Source organism: Lynx rufus, unplaced genomic scaffold, assembly GCF_022079265.1.
Source record: "Lynx rufus isolate CCGP_SWC_20201006 ecotype Redwood Valley unplaced genomic scaffold, mLynRuf1.p SCAF_22, whole genome shotgun sequence".
Lineage (NCBI taxonomy): Eukaryota > Metazoa > Chordata > Mammalia > Carnivora > Felidae > Lynx > Lynx rufus.
This window is the reverse complement of record NW_025814837.1, coordinates 22,678,340-22,695,140: the sequence shown is the minus strand read 5'-3', so window position 1 is coordinate 22,695,140 and position 16,801 is coordinate 22,678,340. Positions and strand designations below refer to the sequence as shown.

Genomic DNA, 16,801 nt, shown 5'->3' with positions numbered 1-16,801 from the left:
ACTTCTTTTTGGTGCTTATTTTTATAAAACCTGACTCCAGAAGTGCGGCTACACCCACAGGAACCAACCTCTCTGGCTTTGTACGTTCTGCCAGAGAATGATTCATTCATACATATGTAATTCCTGGTGTGTCCGCACTGGCATCCTCTAGACTGCTGCCCCCTCAGCCCTTCAGGGGTCTCCTGGGAGACCTGCTCCGAGCCTTCGCCACCCCACCTTTCACTAGACCCTCCCTCAAGGTGAGTACCACTTAGCACTCCTGATGTTTTCATCAGCCTAGGAGAGTCCAAGTGATCTTGGATCAAAAACCACATCCACATACTATTTAAATATCTTTTTATCCCCTCAGATTGCTGGCCCTACCAGGTGCAGCATACGCTGGATACGAATCCCAAAGCCCTCCTTGAGAGCCTGCCTTCAAGTATGGCAAAGCTATTCATTTCATGCTGCTTCACCTTGACAGGAGGGCAGGGCAGGGTGAGGGGACAGAGGGTCTTGGGGATGTACTTAGGGAATAGAAAGGAAGCGCTCAGAGGGAGAGTGACTGTAAGGAACCGGCTTCTAGTGCCTGGGAGCAGAAAAGCATGGGCTTCTTCCTGCAGCCCTGAAGAGTGCAGCCTTTTTCCCTCCCTTGAGGATAGGACAGTGTAGGGGGGGAAAGGAACTTGTTTAGAAAGTGGACATGGATATGTACGATGCCATGTTTAGGTCTGCAAGCGTGGATTGGGTCTGTCTCCCTGATTGCAAACCCTTCTTTCAAACCGCAGATCACTCATGAGACCACTCGAAAGATGATCGGGTCACTGAGAAAGCTGAATCAATGCGCTACCAGGGAAATAATTTCAAATGCAGTGGGTGTTGATTTGCACTCTTTATTTGTGGTTAATCATTTAAATGAGGCCATTTGTTAATGTTGGGGGGGCGGGGGCGGGTCCCAGTCCTGTCTCTGTTTAAGTGCCCTGACCTTTTCCTCAGCAACAGCACCTTTGAGAAGTCATTTTCTGGTACCTGATTGCATCCTGGGCATGGTTCCTAGCTTAAAGCCTGTCAGCTCCTGGAAGGGACTGCTCCAGAGCTCCCAGGGTCCTGAGCTTGGCCAGCCTTGCGGTTTCCCTCAGTACAGAGGACGGCCTTTTCCTTTTTGAAAGATGCTGTGTTCTGAGAAGAAACTTCTGAGTTTTCATTTATTTTATCTTGAAGTAAATGCAGGACCTGCTGTCATTAGACTTCATTTATCTTGCCTATCTTGGATACAGAGAGCTGAAATGCACCTTTTTTGGTAAATGAGTCAGTCTGCACTGAGAGAAGAGGACCAAGTGTTTGGCGCTCTAGACAACCATCTACGGAGTAGAAAGAATGGTCCCTGTCTCCCTTCTGTCTGGCCTGTCTTTCCAGCTGCTGAGCATTTGTCCCCTTTGGCGCTAAGGTCTTTACAGGGAGGTGTGAGGGAGAGAGGGCTAAAGTATGTGCACGTGCCAGCTGGGTTTTCCTGAAATGCTCCACTGCATTGGGTTTTTTTCCATGAGTCATGTCTAGGTCGGCCGGTGATACAGCCACCGTTAGCCAATTCCCCAGCTGTAGAAACAGGGAAGGAGAGTGCCCCTCCCCCCAACTCCTGGATAGAGAGATCCAGATTTTAAAGTCCTAAAACCACAAACCTGAAATTCTTGGGTCACTTCTGCTTACCTGGGGGAAGGGGATGAGGAAGAAGGCTCCTTTCTGAAGTGTCCAGGGGCCACCCTATCATCTCATTTGCAAGCAGGCCTAGAAACTCACAGAATTTTTACAGCATATGAGAGTATCCTGGGTGGCTGAATCGGGTAAGCGTCTGACTTTGGCTCAGTTCATGATCTCACAGTTCATGAGTTTGAGCCCCGCATCAGGCTCTGCTGACAGCTGAGCCTAGAGCCTGCTTTGGATTCTGTCTCCCTCTCTGCCCTTCCCCCGCTCATGCTCTGTCTCGCTCAAAAATATACAATAAACAACATTAAAAAATAAAAAAAAGAGTATCCAGTGGCTTGATTTCAGGCCCAGGAAACTTGTTTCTATGATCTACAACTTTCCCTGGGACTCTAGGCGACTTGCCTCTCCCAGGGGCACTTGATTGGCCAAAAGATTTTACCAGCCTGATGAGCAGAGACCACCTAAAGCTAAGAGTCTTGTGTCCTAGGGGTTTCTGTGGCTGCAGATAAAGGAGCAATGTGCCTGGGCTTCTCTGGAACAGAATGTGCTCTCCATGGGAAGATGCCTGCTTTTCTCCGATGATCTCAGCTTTCAGTGTGTGATCAGTTTTATGTTGGGCCTGTTGTTGCCGGGGAACCCGCAAGTCTGTAAAGCCGCATCTGCTGTGAGCTGAGCCGTGCAGTGAGCGATCTCATTGGGTCGGCCAGCAGCTGATTAGATGTGAATTTTAAGCATCCCCTAGAGGAGCCCCCTCTTTAGCTGCAGAGATCACAGGGGGGCCTTGACCTCTAAGCACATCTGGTTTGTCTTTACAAGCAAAAATCAACCCCCAAGTATATAGCTTGGATAGTGAGGGCTAATAGTGATATGGCTGAGATTTATTCAAGCTTACTTTCTACAAGCATAAAGAAATTACCTTTCTGCAGTTTGCTTTTTAGCAACAACTCTCAGTCCATAAGGCACCAGACTGGAGTAACCTGAAGTGTTTTTTCATCTTTATTGACACTCCCTGTCTTTGCACTTCAAATGTACATGTCATTCAAGGAGCCCCACGAGCTGCACAAGCCCCCTGTGCCTTCCTTCACAGCTGGGCATGGGCCCAAGTGAGCGGTGCCAACCAGCCCTGGGACAGCTCACCCTGGAGACCTGAGGTCTCTGGGGTGGCACGTGCCACCTCGGCACTTCAGTGCATCTGAACTTCTCTCCTGCAGGCAGCGTAAATGCAGACTGCGTCCACAGGAACCACTTTGCCGGCCCGCCGCCTCTCAGCCCTGCAGCCCAGCAGCTCTTCTCCATCAGCAAGATGTGGTCCTGGGCAGCAGATTAAGCTCTGTGGTTAGCACCCAACGGGCCCGGCACAGGCTCTGTGAGCAAAGCCGCAGGGGAGGCCCCAGCTCCTCAGGTGTCCAGTCGGAATGACAGAAGGTGGTGGCCCCATCAGGCACATGTGTCCTCACCACCTGCCTGGGAACTCTCGGGTGTGTGGCCTCAGCAGCCAGGTAAGGTCTGTATCTTGGGGGAGGTGTTGGGGCGTCTGCAGAAAACTAGACCAGTGTTCCAGTTACATACATAATAAACTGCATATATTAAAGCTTCCAAGTTCTCACAACTATCTTTCTTCTTCCCTTTCCCCAGGCACCCTAGAGGTGAGAAAGGAAAGGATATAAGAAAACCCCACTAAACGTGGAGTACATTTCATCAAAGTCTGTGTGAGCCAAGCGGCCCCCAGTCACCACGATGTTGACGCCATCTCCTGCCTTCAAGTGCACGATGAGGTGGAAGGCCCCTGGGCCCCCACAAGTGTGTAGAGCCCCCTGGGGCCGGTGGTATTCCAGGAATTCCCTCTTGTAGCCAGCTGTATGCAGCTGGGCCACACTGGCATTGGAGACCGACAGGACAGCTTCCACGTACGCGTCCCTCTCAGGAGTGAGGGTGGCTGTGATCAGGTAGCGCCCATCGTATGGAGCCGTGAAGATCCCTGGGAGGATGAAGGCAGGCACTTGTCACACCATCACAGGACCTTTGTGACAGGTTATTGGTTAACCCAGATTTGGGGAACTAACCATCTCTGTTTGTCCAGGACTGTCCCAGGAGACCCAACGGGGAGAGGTGGTCACCCAACCTCTAGAAGATAGGTTACCCTGAGGGGACGTACTTGCACCTGCCCTCCACCCACCCAATGACAGACTTTCTATACTTGCACCTACCCTCCACCCACCCAATGACAGACTCCTTAGCTGGCCCAGTCCTCACTGTGACACTGTGACACCCCCTGTCTTCTGCTTGGAACATCCAGGAGAGGACAAATCTTGCAAAACCCCCAGGATGTGCTCTGATGACTAGAACTCTCACCTACGTCCGGAGCAGCCGTCAGAATAACCTTCCCCATGCTGTCATGCGGTGAGCACGGAGAGGACCACCCACCCTTGCTGGAAGAGAGTTCAGCTGCTTTAACATTCCTGGCGATGGGGTACACACCAGCTTCAGCAGTGCTATGTGCATGGCGCAGGTATGAAGACGCAGGGTCCGCTCCTACCTCACCCAAGGTTTAGTGGGGAAGCAGCAGCTGCCCAGATCCTGGTTGCATTTTGGGAGTTTCCTCCATCATTGAGAGCACCCCAGGGCCAACTTAGAATAAGCCTCACAACCTGTGTGCTGGGCACAACATCCACAAAATGCCTGAGTTGCCTCCTGAGGAGGCAAGAGCAAAAAGAACCCATAAAGTTTGTCACTAACCCAGGGAGAGGCCACAGCCAGCCCTCCTCACTTGGAAGAGCCAGTCCCCCTGCACGGGATCAGTATACAGGTGGCATCCATTTGTGGCCAAAAATAAGCAGGCATTCACTGAGCCAGTGGCCCATAGGTTCTGAGCCTGGGGAAGCAGGGGAGGTGGTGGTTGGAGGGAGGGGGAGGGCATGAGGAAGGGTACATGGGTTGGTAGATAGACCCATTTGCAAAGCAGCAACTGTAGATGCCCCAAAGCCACAAGGGTCGGAGCCTACACCAAATGTTGGTGGGAGCAGCCACTTCCATAGGCTGTGGGGAGGGCTAGGCACGGACCCCGACCACAGGCCAAAAGTGACAGAATGGAGAGCCCAGGAGCCGAGAAGGAATCTCGTGGACTGCCCTGAAAAATGGTCAGAAACTGCCAGGCCCTGCTGCTCCCTTCCCCAGCTTTTAATGACAAGTAATATAAAACTCCACAAGTCTTCCTGAGGCACCAGAACGCACGGCCTCCTACGCCGCTTAGAGACTGCCTGTGGGGAGGCCTCACTCGGGGTCACCCAGAATGTGAAAGAAATGTCAGTCACCATCTCTGCTTGCAAACGTCACCTGACCCGTCAGGGTGGACAAGCTGTCCCCACCACCCAGGCAGCATGGGGTGAGGGCCCCAGGGAGAACCTGAGCTTGTGGAGAAAGTGAAGGTCTCTGAAAGCAAAGGCTCTTCCCACACCCCAGCCTGGAGAACAGTAGAGTCCTGAGCTTGACTCCAGTTGGCCTGGAGGACCCCGAGTTCCTTTCCCAAGTTCCGTAGGTAACTTTTATGCTCACTAAAACCTAAGCCTTGTCCTAGGAACAGTGGGATTTAGCTAGATGGTGGCCGGGCAGGACAAACACGAGAGTGAGGCCTAAAATCTCTGTCTGCCAAGGAACTCTGTTCCATCCGCCTCCTTGTAACCTTCCTGACCTCCTCCTGCCCTCACAACTGTGCATTTCCTCAGGGAGGACTTATGTGGGCACCGCAGCATGCTGGCACTTGATGTGATCAGAGATGGGCCTCCCCAGCTTTGTGAGCTACTCAGGAAAGGTGACTGGGCCCTCGGCACAAGCCCCTGGGTCCTGCTTTACCCTGCCCCAGCCACACCTGGAGCTGTGCTTCCCTCCAGGAAGTGGGGCCCTGACACGCCTTCCCCTTATAGAGGAGAAAAGATGCCCATGTCTGGCCTTTCAGGAAGGAAGGCTCTCACTTCAGTCCCCAGGGACAAAGATGGACAGAAGCCCAGGCACAGGTGTGGCGGGAAGGAGGAAGCCAGGAACCCAGGGTGACCTCCGTTGTCATTGTACTGATAATCTGGGCGACAAGACAGATGCTGCAGGCAGGACCCAGGCCCACAGCTAAACCAGTTCTATTCCAGAGCAGGAGACCCCGCAACCAGGTCCGGTCCCTTCAGGAAGGAGTGCTGTCACCCTTTTTGGCTCTGTTAATGAGCCACAAGCCACTGAAGGAGGCAGGGCAGGGGTGGGCTCTCCCCCATCCTGTCCCGGGGTGTTGGGACAATAGATGCTTAGGAAGAAGACCTCCCCGGGGCTTGGAGGACAGCAGGGAGGGGCCAGGGTGCAATCAGTGGTGGGCAGAGCCTAACAACAGTGCCAAGGACTGGTATGCTGCTCTCATGACTAGAAAAGGTCACTGCACATTCACCCACCCACCCCGCAGCCTGGCAGCTGCAAACTTCTTCACCTAAAACTCCACAAATCAGGGGAGGAGCAACAGGGGCCAACTGGTCCCTCAGGCACCCACAGCTGCTCAGGCACCTCGGGCGTGGCATCCCCACCCCGCACACAGGACAGGGGGCCCGCTGGCATGTGGAGACTGTGCACCGCCTCAGAACTCACCAGTGTCGGGGTTGTACACGTCCCCGTCATTTACCAGCACTTTGTTAAAGAGGACGACACCCCCATCGCTGGGGAAAGGCTTCTGGGTGAGCCCCGCAGAGAAAGACACCAGAGAAGGCGCTGGAGTCCCTGGAGCAGAGAGGACATGAAGTATTCACAGGGGTCAGGTTGCGCCAGTCTGGAGAGGCAGCCTCACGGTGCTGTTTGGCCTTAAGGTGGCAAAGCACTGTGGGACACAGGGCCAGGCCGGTCCTCGTCTGTTCGGGGGTGGGGACGGTGAGCAGCAGGACAAGCACTGTCTGGGAGTGGACATGTGAGACCGTGTGACACTGTGTGTGTGTGTCGGGGGCTCGTGGCAGGCAGGGAGTGGGGAACAGGAAGCTAGGCACAGCCACACCAGGCAGAGACCCAGCCAGTGAGCCTCACCGCCAACTCCATGGGCTGGGAAGATGTGTGAGGGAAAAACCCTAGTCTCAGGCGTGACTCAGACCCTCTCGGAGGAGCAAATCTTGGCGGGGGCCTGAGTCCCGTCAGCAGAGGTCTGTCCCTCGGCTGGTGGGCACAAAAGAGCTGGGCCGGGCCTCCACCCACGCTAATAGCTCAGAGGGAGGAGGCCGGACACGCAGGGGAGGGGCAGAGGCCACCAAGGAGAACCAGCCTCCCACCAAGGTCTTCCAGCAGACGTACCTGGGGAGGCCACAGGAGGTGAGCTGGGGTATCCTGAAAAACAAAATGGGAGTGGGACATCAAACAGGAGCCCCTCTGTTTCTCCCGGCTCCTCCCACTGTTCTCCTTTAGACCTAGAGCAAGAGCGCCCCTCCCAAGCTGCCCTCCCAGAAACAGGCACAGCTGTACCCCCACTGTGCCTGCTTCCTCACTAGCCCCCTCTCACAGAGCAGAGAAGGTCCGTCAGGGCAAGCTGGCTGGGGGGATCCGAGAAGAAAGTGAGGCTGGATGAGTGTTTGATGAATGCATGGGAGGGGGTGGAAGCATGGATGGACAGGCAAATGCACAGCCCCAAGGAGTATAAACATCCCTAATGCGTATCCTCCTGGGAAAGGCATGTTTGTGGGGGGAGCCCTGTGATCTCTGCAGCTTGGGGTGGCTGAGCAGGACCAAAGGAAGAGAACGGCTGAGGGCAAAGGTGTCTCCTTGTGTTCCCAGCATTGACCCTGCCTGCCTGGCAGCCGTGGTGCTTCGAGGATTTTGGAACTCGCACCCGGAAAGACCCTGCAGCAGACCCCCTAAGGCTCAGGCTGCCCCTCCATCTAGTGTCACCCCCTCCACTTGGAGGTGTCCAGCCGCAGGGCCCTTACCTGGTGCTCCCGCAAAGCCCTCGGCGCTGGGGATGGGTCCCTGCCCCGTCTGGCCATCCACTCCTTGGGGCAGGCCCCGCCCTGACACGCCCATCCTCCCTGGAGGCCCGGCCTCTCCAGTCTCCATAATGACCCCAGTGGAGCCAGGCAGGAAGGGCAGCCCCGTCCAGCGTGGCCATGCTGGTGGGGGCAGTGGCTGCAGGGGTCTCTTGGGTAGGACAGGCTGCTGGCCTGTGGGCAGACGTTTTCCAGGCTCCTCAGGAAGCGGGGGAGCACTTGGCCTCGGCAGAGGGGTTGGCTTGGGATGAGAGGCCTCCGTGGGGGCCTCCACTGGCCCTGGGTGGGAGGGCCTTCCAGGCACCTGTGGGGCCTTCCCTCGCGGTGGGGGCTGCGGTGCTTCTGAGGGCTCCTCCGCTGGGCATTTGGAAAATGGAGAGAAATATGCAGGATTAAAAACCTCAGACTTGACTGCTCAGCCACAGGCGCCTCTGTGAGACTCGAAGGGCTGGGCCCCCTGTGAAGATGTGGGCTTGGTGGCTGTCCCCAAAGCATCAAGAGTCACGGGCACTGCCTTGGGCCAGCATGCCTCACGGCTTCAGAAGGGGGCCACAGGTCAAGCTGACCTTGGGTCACCCAGGAGCCGATGAGAAGAGCCATGGGGACCCCCTGCACAGGGGGGGAGTGGGGGGAGATTTTCAGCTTTCCTTTCTACACAGTAGTCATGCTCTCCAAAACAGCACCATTCTTGGCCCCAGCACCAAAACTTCTGATTTCACCACATGATGATAACCTGGATATATCACAAATTACTGAAAGGGACCTGCTGAGCCCAACCAACAAATGTTCTCCCAAACCAGCTAGTGTTGGGGTCACTGTGGGTGGCTTCACAAGCTGGGACCCTGCCGAGAACAGCAGATGCCACAGTGACCCCAGCTGGTGTTAGGGCGCTTAAGCCACCTCAGCAGCAGGCACAGAAACACCCAGCGCCTCTTGCCACAGCCTTATCACCAACTAAGGGGATTTCCACGGGAGGAAGTTTCTGATTCACATTTCCCTGCCCTCATGGGAGGGCACTGTGACACAGCCAGGAAGCGGCTGCCCCTTCCTCCTATGAATACATTCCTGGAACCAGCCGTCCACGAAGGCTTCCTGAGGGCCCACCCAACTCCTCAGTCTGTGTGGTACCTGCAGTGTGCCCAGGTTCCAAAGCTATACAATTAATGTCCAGGCAAAATCAGTGATTGCATTTTGACCCACTGTCTAGTTTTGAAACTCGCTAAGGTAACTACAATAATCAAACACATGCTCCCCTCCCCTTCGGCTACAGAGCCAGGTTGCTCACCCACCTCTGGCCCCCAAGGGAGGCTATTTCTCAAACAGCCTTTCCTGACCAGTGCTCCATGAGAGACTACAGCCCTACTGAGAATGATTCACCACTTCCTCAGTCGTCCCAAAGATAATACAGAGCTAACACCTAGATGCAGAGGAGAGAATTCATGTGGTTCCGTGGAATAGCATCAGGCCGTAATTCTCTTCAGAACCACCACTGAGAAGGGCTGGGTTAGACAGAAACTGAGGCAGGTGGACTAAAGACATGTGGACACCAGCCACAGTGGAGGACAGGAGTATGAGAACATGGAAACGCGAAGTCTACGCATTGAATCAAGAAGCTCCTAGCCCCCTTTTCCTGCTCACACCCAGGACACCTACTTATTTATAGCTTAGGTTGGGGATAGGGAGAATCTTCAAAATGACCCTGTAAGAAACCCACCAGCATAAAATCTTATCCAGTGCCTCACCTTTAAATGTGAACCATAGTCAAGATCACTTGATGTACAGAAAACCTCTGATAAGACCAAAACAAGCCAACCAACGTACCAATGAAAAGGAACTCTGAGGAAACACACAATGCAAGAAAATAAAGAGGTAAAACCCTCAAACAGAAGACACAGTCCAAGATGCAAGAATACATTGGTATAAGAAAGGCATAATCAGAGGCACCCGTGTGTCTCAGTTGAGCATAGGGCTCTCTGCTGTCAGTGCAGAACCTGCTTTGGATCCTCTGTCTCCCTTTCTTCCCCTCCCCCATTCACATGTGTGCCCACATGTTCTCTCTCTCAAAACATTTTTTAAAAAGACATAATCAGAGAATAAGGATGAGCTTTTGCTGATAAAAATATTCTTACCAAAAATAAGCAAATACAATGAAAGAGTTGGTAGATAAAAGCAAGGAAATCTTTCAGAAGGTAGGACAGGAAGACATGGGGCACCTGGATGGCTCAATCAGTTAAGCAGTCAACTCTTGGTTTCAGCCCAGGTCATGACCTCACAGCTTTGGGAGTTTAAGCCCTGAGTGCAGAGCCTGCTTGGGATTCTCTCTCTTGCTCTCTCTCTCTCTCTCTCCCCCACTTGCACTGTCTCAAAGAAAGAAAGGGATGGAGACAGGGACGGAGAGGAAGGAAGGAGAAAATGAGAAAGAAAGAACTTAAAAAAAAAAAAAAAAGGTAGGACAAGACAAAATGATGGACATCAGGAAGGAAACAATAAGAAATCTTTCCTGAAAAAAAAATCAGAAAAACTGGGACATAGGATGATGAGGTGGTAAGGCAAGAATTATCAAATTCTCACACATACACACCATTTTATTTCTGCAAAATTATTGAATAAAAGACCTAAACCAAGATCTAGTCCGAGCACTGAGGAAAAGGGGAGATCCTACAAGCTTTCAGGGAATAAAAATTAAAGTGTGACTTCAAATCCAAAAGGCATCATCAGGTTTGTCAACAACAGTACTAGAAACTAGAAGACAAAAGAACAAGGTCTTCAAATTTTGAGGGAGAAATTGTTAACCTCGAATTCTATACCCAACCAAAATGTCAATTATGATTCAAGAATAGGTATTTTCAGACATGCAATATTAAAAAAAACAAAAACAGATAAACGATCACCCCCCCCCCACCTTTTAAGTCTATTTATTTTGAGAGAGTGAAAGTAAGCAGGGGCAGAGAGAGAGGGAGGGAGAGAATCCCAAGCAGGCTCAAACTCACAAACCGCTAGATCATGACCTGAGCCAAAACCAAGAGTCAGATGCTTAACTGACTGAACCACCCAGGCACCCCTCAGGCCCCTTTTCTTTTTTTTTTTATTTTTTTTTTTTCTAAATTTTTTTTTTTTTCAACGTTTATTTATTTTTGGGACAGAGAGAGACAGAGCATGAACGGGGGAGGGGCAGAGAGAGAGGGAGACACAGAATCGGAAACAGGCTCCAGGCTCCGAGCCATCAGCCCAGAGCCCGACGCGGGGCTCGAACTCACGGACCGCGAGATCGTGACCTGGCTGAAGTCGGACGCTTAACCGACTGCGCCACCCAGGCGCCCCAGGCCCCTTTTCTTAAAAAGCTTAGAAAACATACTCCACTGAAACAAGTAAACCATACAAAAAAGAAACATTAAAAAAAAAAAGTTCAAGACAGGAGAGAGGTTCAAGAAATTTCTAGGATGGTAGTGAAAGAAGTTTCAAATTGAAGTCCTTTAGCAAGTCCAGAGAATAAACAGTCCAGATTGGAGCAAAAAGAACTCCAGAAGGGAGCTCATGAATTCAAAAAACAAAAAATGATCTGATACTTTTTATGGTATAGAAAATTATATTGAGAGGGTATCCTAGGGTAAGAGGAATCCAAAATAGATACATAAAATCTAGCAAATAATACACTACTACTAATTCAAAGAAAAGCAAAACAAAAAGCAACAATCATATTCAGCTGTACTGAGCTATTTAGCTCATAACAGCATAAATATTGGCGACTGATTGGCTATTGATAACAGCATAAATACTGGCTATTGTGGTAAATTCTAGTGGGAGGTGGGGAGGAGGGGAAGCAGGGGAGATATAAGCAAGCCTAATATATAAACTAATGCCTACAGCTGCTACATGATATATATAATGTCTAAATACTACATATATAATACCTGTATATAGAGAAATCTAAAAGTAATACATGAATTTAGAAACCTAGAGGTAAATATCAGGGGAAAACAGCCAAAAGAATTGCACGTGGCTGCCTCTGGGGAGCTAGAAGTGCCAGGGACGGGGAGGGGGGGCCAGGGCCTGGTTTTATTATAAATCTCTCTGTACTATTTTATATTTTATAAAACGTACTTGCAGAAGACCCTCCCTGAGGGAAGGTGGGTCCTCCCTTCCCTCCTCCTCACAGGGAGCCCCTGGGTCAGAGCCCTTCCTCCCAGCCGGCCTGTCTTCCCTCTGGGGGCTGCCCCATCCACTCCCTCAGGCCTCTTTCCTTGCCCCCATGGCTCCTGCCCTTTAGTCCAAGTGTGTGGGTCTCCATCCAAACTTTAAAAGTAAACACAAGCCCCTCACACTGGTCCTTATTTTCTTACCTGTTCCTACCACACCCTCCAAACCACCGCTCTTCCTCTGAAAGCCACCGCTGTTCTCCCGGACCCCCCCACCCAGGCGCTGTCATATTCATTCACTCTCCCTCCCTCCCTCTCTCACTCCTCAAAAATCTGCAATCGTCTTCCAATGCTTATAAAATCCAATCAAATCTCCTCTGACATCCTGAGTCCCCGCCACCTGCTCCACCTCCTCCTGCACCCTCAGTGTCCTCACTGGTGCCCAGCCCTCCTCTGAGCTTCCCTGGCCACACGCCTTTGCTTTCAGTGTTTACGCTGCCTAAAACAGCCTCTTCCAGCACCCTCACTTCAGTCCCGGTTCAGAGACCACCTGCTCAGGGAAGCCATCATGGATTAGCCCAATAGAGCTTGAATAATCCTGCCTCTGAACCTTGAGGCCCTTTGAGCCTCGGAGGGCTCTTTCAGTTTTTTACTATTGTTCCTGTCATGCTGGATGATGAGCAGTTGAGGACACATTTTAATGATCTTTTGTCCCCAGGGTTTGGCACAGGGCCTGGTACACGACACTGCCGACATTTAAGGGTGTGGTGAATGAATGAAGGCTGGAAGGAGGGCAGGCATCATGGGCCACACCTTACCAGCCATTACCTTAGGCATCCTAATTCTGCCAAAAAATCATTGTCATTCTGGGGCCAAATAGGGTAATGCTGGTACACAGAGATGGTGAAGGTTCTTTTATGTCCATCACTCCCTCAACACTCAGGTTTATCACACACACTGGAAGGCAGAAGGAAAAGAATGAACAAATATTTCCCTTGGGCCAAATATCCCCGCCCCCCCCCCAATCTCCATGGCGAGCACACCCATGCCTGGCTGGGGGCAACTGACTGCTCCGAGACAACCGGTCACCTCACGGCAATGCTGCCCTGGGTGCAGTCATTTCCCCCAGCCCCTGCTCCCCCATCTCATGCCAGGTGTTTCCAATGTATACGCATTTGTTACAAAGCTGTAACACAGACTGGACAGCATTTTGCTCATTCTGGAAAGATCACTCCTGGCAGCGGATGGCTTTCTGAACTCAACATGTGTTTCCAATTCAGAGAATGACCATTTGAACCTCATTCTCCCGGAGAGCCCAGAGTTGCTGCCCTTGTGGTTAAGGCGTGAGGCTCACGCAGGAAGGGACGGCGCGGCCCCACGGGTGCTGCCTCGGGTCCGGGAACCTGCCCCAGGCTCCAGTCCTGATGCGCCCGTGTGGCCTCAGGCAGGGCCACAGCCTTCTCCCCGAAGACGGAGAGGGATCCGGGGAGGGAAGGCCGCTGCTTCTCCTCTAGAGTCCATCTTACTAAAAGCCAATTTCGACTTCACTGCAACAAAGACCTGCCGAAGAAAATCCGCCCTATTCCTCGAGCTGCTAAGAACGTGTGTCTGGCTCCCCTGACAGGCTGTCTCTGCCTCCTGTCAGGGAGGCCTGAAGGGAGGCCGGTGGCCACGAGAAAGTAAACTGCAAGCATGAGGGCCCTTAGGTGTGCCTGGCAGCGTGGTGGGGTCTTGTTACACTGCCAGAGGCCGGGGGACAGACGGTGACCCCGGGTGTCAGAGGCTGTGCCCGGGACCCCGGCCGTGCAAAAGCCACTGACCCCTCCTACCTCATCCACCCCGTCCATTAAACGGGCAGCTCCACGGCGCCCTCTCGTCAACCAGGCAGAACTGGGTGCCAGCGAGACAGAGCGAGGGCGCGGGTGCTCATCCCTAACGGGGACACACGGCGCAGGCGCCAAGTCCGGCTGAGGGGGCATCCGATCTCCCGGGAAGCCGGGGTGCACCTGCAGGCCACAGCCGGCAACAACGCGAGCTCCTTCCCGGAGGCCATCAAGACATGGGATTTCTACAAAAATCCTTCCAAACGCCGACATGCGTCCGGCAAAGCCGGTAGACCGCCACACTGCGCGCCCATGAGAATGGGGCTGCCTGGAGGAAGCGGCTGCTCCTGCTCCCCGCAGAAAGACTGAGGTGCAAGGGCAAGGGCGGCGGAGGGGAGGGGGAATGCCGTGGAGGGCCACAGGTGTGCTCTAGGCTGAGGAGTCAACCTACAGAAAACCGGACTTGTTCTGACGACACCTGAAGGGAAACCAGGTCTTCGCGGGAATGATTCTACTCGGAGCAAATGGTGACCCGGAAGCTGTTGTGGTTTGAGCTGGAAGGAAAGAAGGCCTCGGCGCCTATGAGGAGGGCTGTGTTGCTTACACCACAGAGGGGACAATGAGTCCCCACGTGACCACGTGAGCAGCCCCGGAATCAGGCTAAACAGCGAAAACGGCTCTGCATTTCTGAAAAGTACAACCTAGAGAACACGGAGATACAGACAGCTGTACAAATACATCTGAAGTGGGAAGGAATCTGCAATCACAGAATCTCAGGGTTGGGTGGGCAGGGGTTCTCACCTAGCTGAGCCTCAGCATCGCTTGGGAATTTTTTTGTTGTAGAATTTCACAACCTGATTCTAAAATTTCTGCGGAACCGCACAGGGTCTACACTCCCAGGTTTTAAGACCTACCGCAAAGCTGCATACTCAAGACTAGAGCATGTCTCAACAACTACAACAGAGTCCCCAGGTGAACTAGCACACACGCTGTCCACGTTTGTTGCTGGTGCAGTGTCCAAGTCATGGCTTTCCTTCTCTCTCCTCTTCTTTCCTCCTTGTTTCTCCCCTTCTTTTGGGCACAGTTCTCCCTGGGTGGTTATATCCTGCTGCCTTTGAGGTGGCCTTCCTTCTTCTTCTGGGACCAGAGCTAGCGGGGATTGTTTTGTTGTAATAACAAATTTAATTGCAAGTTCCTGGGTCTCACCTCATCCCTGTTGAGCAGTAATCTCCTGAGTGAGCCCAGGAGTTCTTATTTTTCTAAAGCTCCCAGAGGATTTTTGCATGCAGCTGTGGGACACCTCAGCCCTGAGAATACCATGGTTCTAAATTCAATGGTTAAGATGCAGAAAGGCAGCCGCAACTTACCCCCACCAAAGGGCATTACGAACCCCAGATGCCCGCAGGGTGTAAGGGAGCACATTGCAAGGGTCAGGATGGTCTGAGTATATGCAGTTTATTTTAGGCGTTAGATATTTCTAAAACCCTGACTTGGTCCATCATGCCATCTTGGACCTAAACTGACCCAAACCCAGCCAATTTCAAGTTGAGGGCATGACTGTGGCATCAGGCCACTCTTCCCCTGGCCAGGTTTTATGGTTAAATATTTAGAAAATCCATGCTTTTTCATTTTTGTAGCATAGCTTGAATTAAGCAACTTGATAAAGATGGGATTCCTAAATCTCTAACACAACTAAATGAAATGTTGTGCTTAGTATAATTCAAGTTATAAGAGAAACAGCCCTCAGACTTGAGCAGAAGGGGGGGGGGCGGATTTGAAAAAGGAAGTGATACTCCTGTCACTAGAGTCTGTTGAAACAACATCATGGCATCTAGGCAGGCATGTCCCTTCTTGGAACAGTGCAGTAGGGAAAGAGAGCTTCCCTGATGCACAGAAATATTCCTCTGCCCATCATCTCCACCCAGCGGGAGCCCCAGGTGTTTCAACACCAGGAAGTCCCCTCTCTCCTACTGTAAGCAGAAATGCTGGAGTCCAGCCAGGGCTCAGCGTCTGTGTCACACAAGAAGGCTGGGATGTGCCGGCTGTCAGAGAGGGCAGCCAGCCACAGCCTTGCTGACAACGCTCGTTACAGGCCAGGGCAGTCCTCAGGCCCAGGCAGGAAAAGACACCTTTCACTCATGCAGGGAGCAGACCCTGGAGCTGCCCGCCACAGAGGAACTCCTGCCCCACAAGATGCTGACCAAGGGAAATGGAGGGGGTGCTGGCCAGAAGCACAGTGCCCCACCCACGCCTGACAATGGGAGTGAGCGTGCCCAGGCAGACAGCCAAACCGTTATGGCCACATCAGACAGAAGGACAAAGGACTTAAGAACCACCTTGTCATTTGGAACCTAACTTATCCCCAAGTGCTGAGCTCTTTTTTTTTTTAATGTTTTTTTTTAGAGAGAGAGAGTGAGCGTGAGTGGGAGAGGGGCAGAGAAAGGAGGACAGAGGATCTGAAGCAGGGTCTGTACTGACAGCAGAGAGCTTGGTGTATTGCTCGAACTCACGAACCGTGAGATCATGACCTGAGCCGAAGTTGGACGCTTAACTGACTGAACTGCCCAAGTACCCCAGTGCTGAGCCTCTTGTCAACAAAAGTATTTGAATGTGAATCCTGAATGCCAGGGAGGGGAGATTTCTAGGCTTTTTACACTTTCTACTTACCCCCCAATTTAAAGAAAAAGAAAGGGAAAGTGAGAAAACCCCCACTGGCTATCTAGAGCATTCCACAGAGCAGCCAGGAGCCGGACACCCAGGGGTCTCCTTCCATGTCTGCTGTGTGGACAGGCTGCTCTGACTCCTTTGAGGCTGGATGCCTGGGGGTTTGTAGGAAGAAAAAGGGAGAAAAATGCAGCCATGAGCAGATTAAACATTATAGGGGTCAGAGGATTAAAATAATAGGTAATACTGATTGAATAAATACGAGGGGCCAGGCACTATTTAATACTCCACTCTTTATGAGTATTAATCCTCTTTAAGCAAACTTTTTGAGATCAGCGTCATTATTATTTCCAAGTAACAGATGCAGAAAGTGAGGTAATTAGGTAGATAAATAACTTGCCCGAAGTCCCAGAGAAAGCATGGAAGTAGCTAGGATGGCAAAGCTGAGAAATAATAAGCACTTCCTGGCTCAAAATCCTCTGATCAACATTGGAAAAAAAGGGGC

At 52.0% G+C, this 16,801-nt stretch overlaps 1 protein-coding gene across 1 annotated transcript in view; it reads right to left on the bottom strand.

Annotated features, from left to right (window-relative positions):
* Positions 1 to 2,665: 2,665 nt before the first annotated feature.
* EMILIN2 (elastin microfibril interfacer 2) overlaps positions 2,666 to 16,801 on the bottom strand; it is a 51,836-nt gene continuing 37,700 nt past the window's right edge. The window contains exons 5-8 of the mRNA XM_047086895.1: positions 7,617 to 8,030; positions 6,988 to 7,020; positions 6,301 to 6,429; positions 2,666 to 3,661 (exon numbers count right to left, since the gene is read on the bottom strand). Of these exons, the coding sequence (XP_046942851.1) occupies positions 3,324 to 3,661; positions 6,301 to 6,429; positions 6,988 to 7,020; positions 7,617 to 8,030 (914 nt within the window). The 3' untranslated portion in view covers positions 2,666 to 3,323. The remainder of the gene's footprint in view (positions 3,662 to 6,300; positions 6,430 to 6,987; positions 7,021 to 7,616; positions 8,031 to 16,801) is intronic.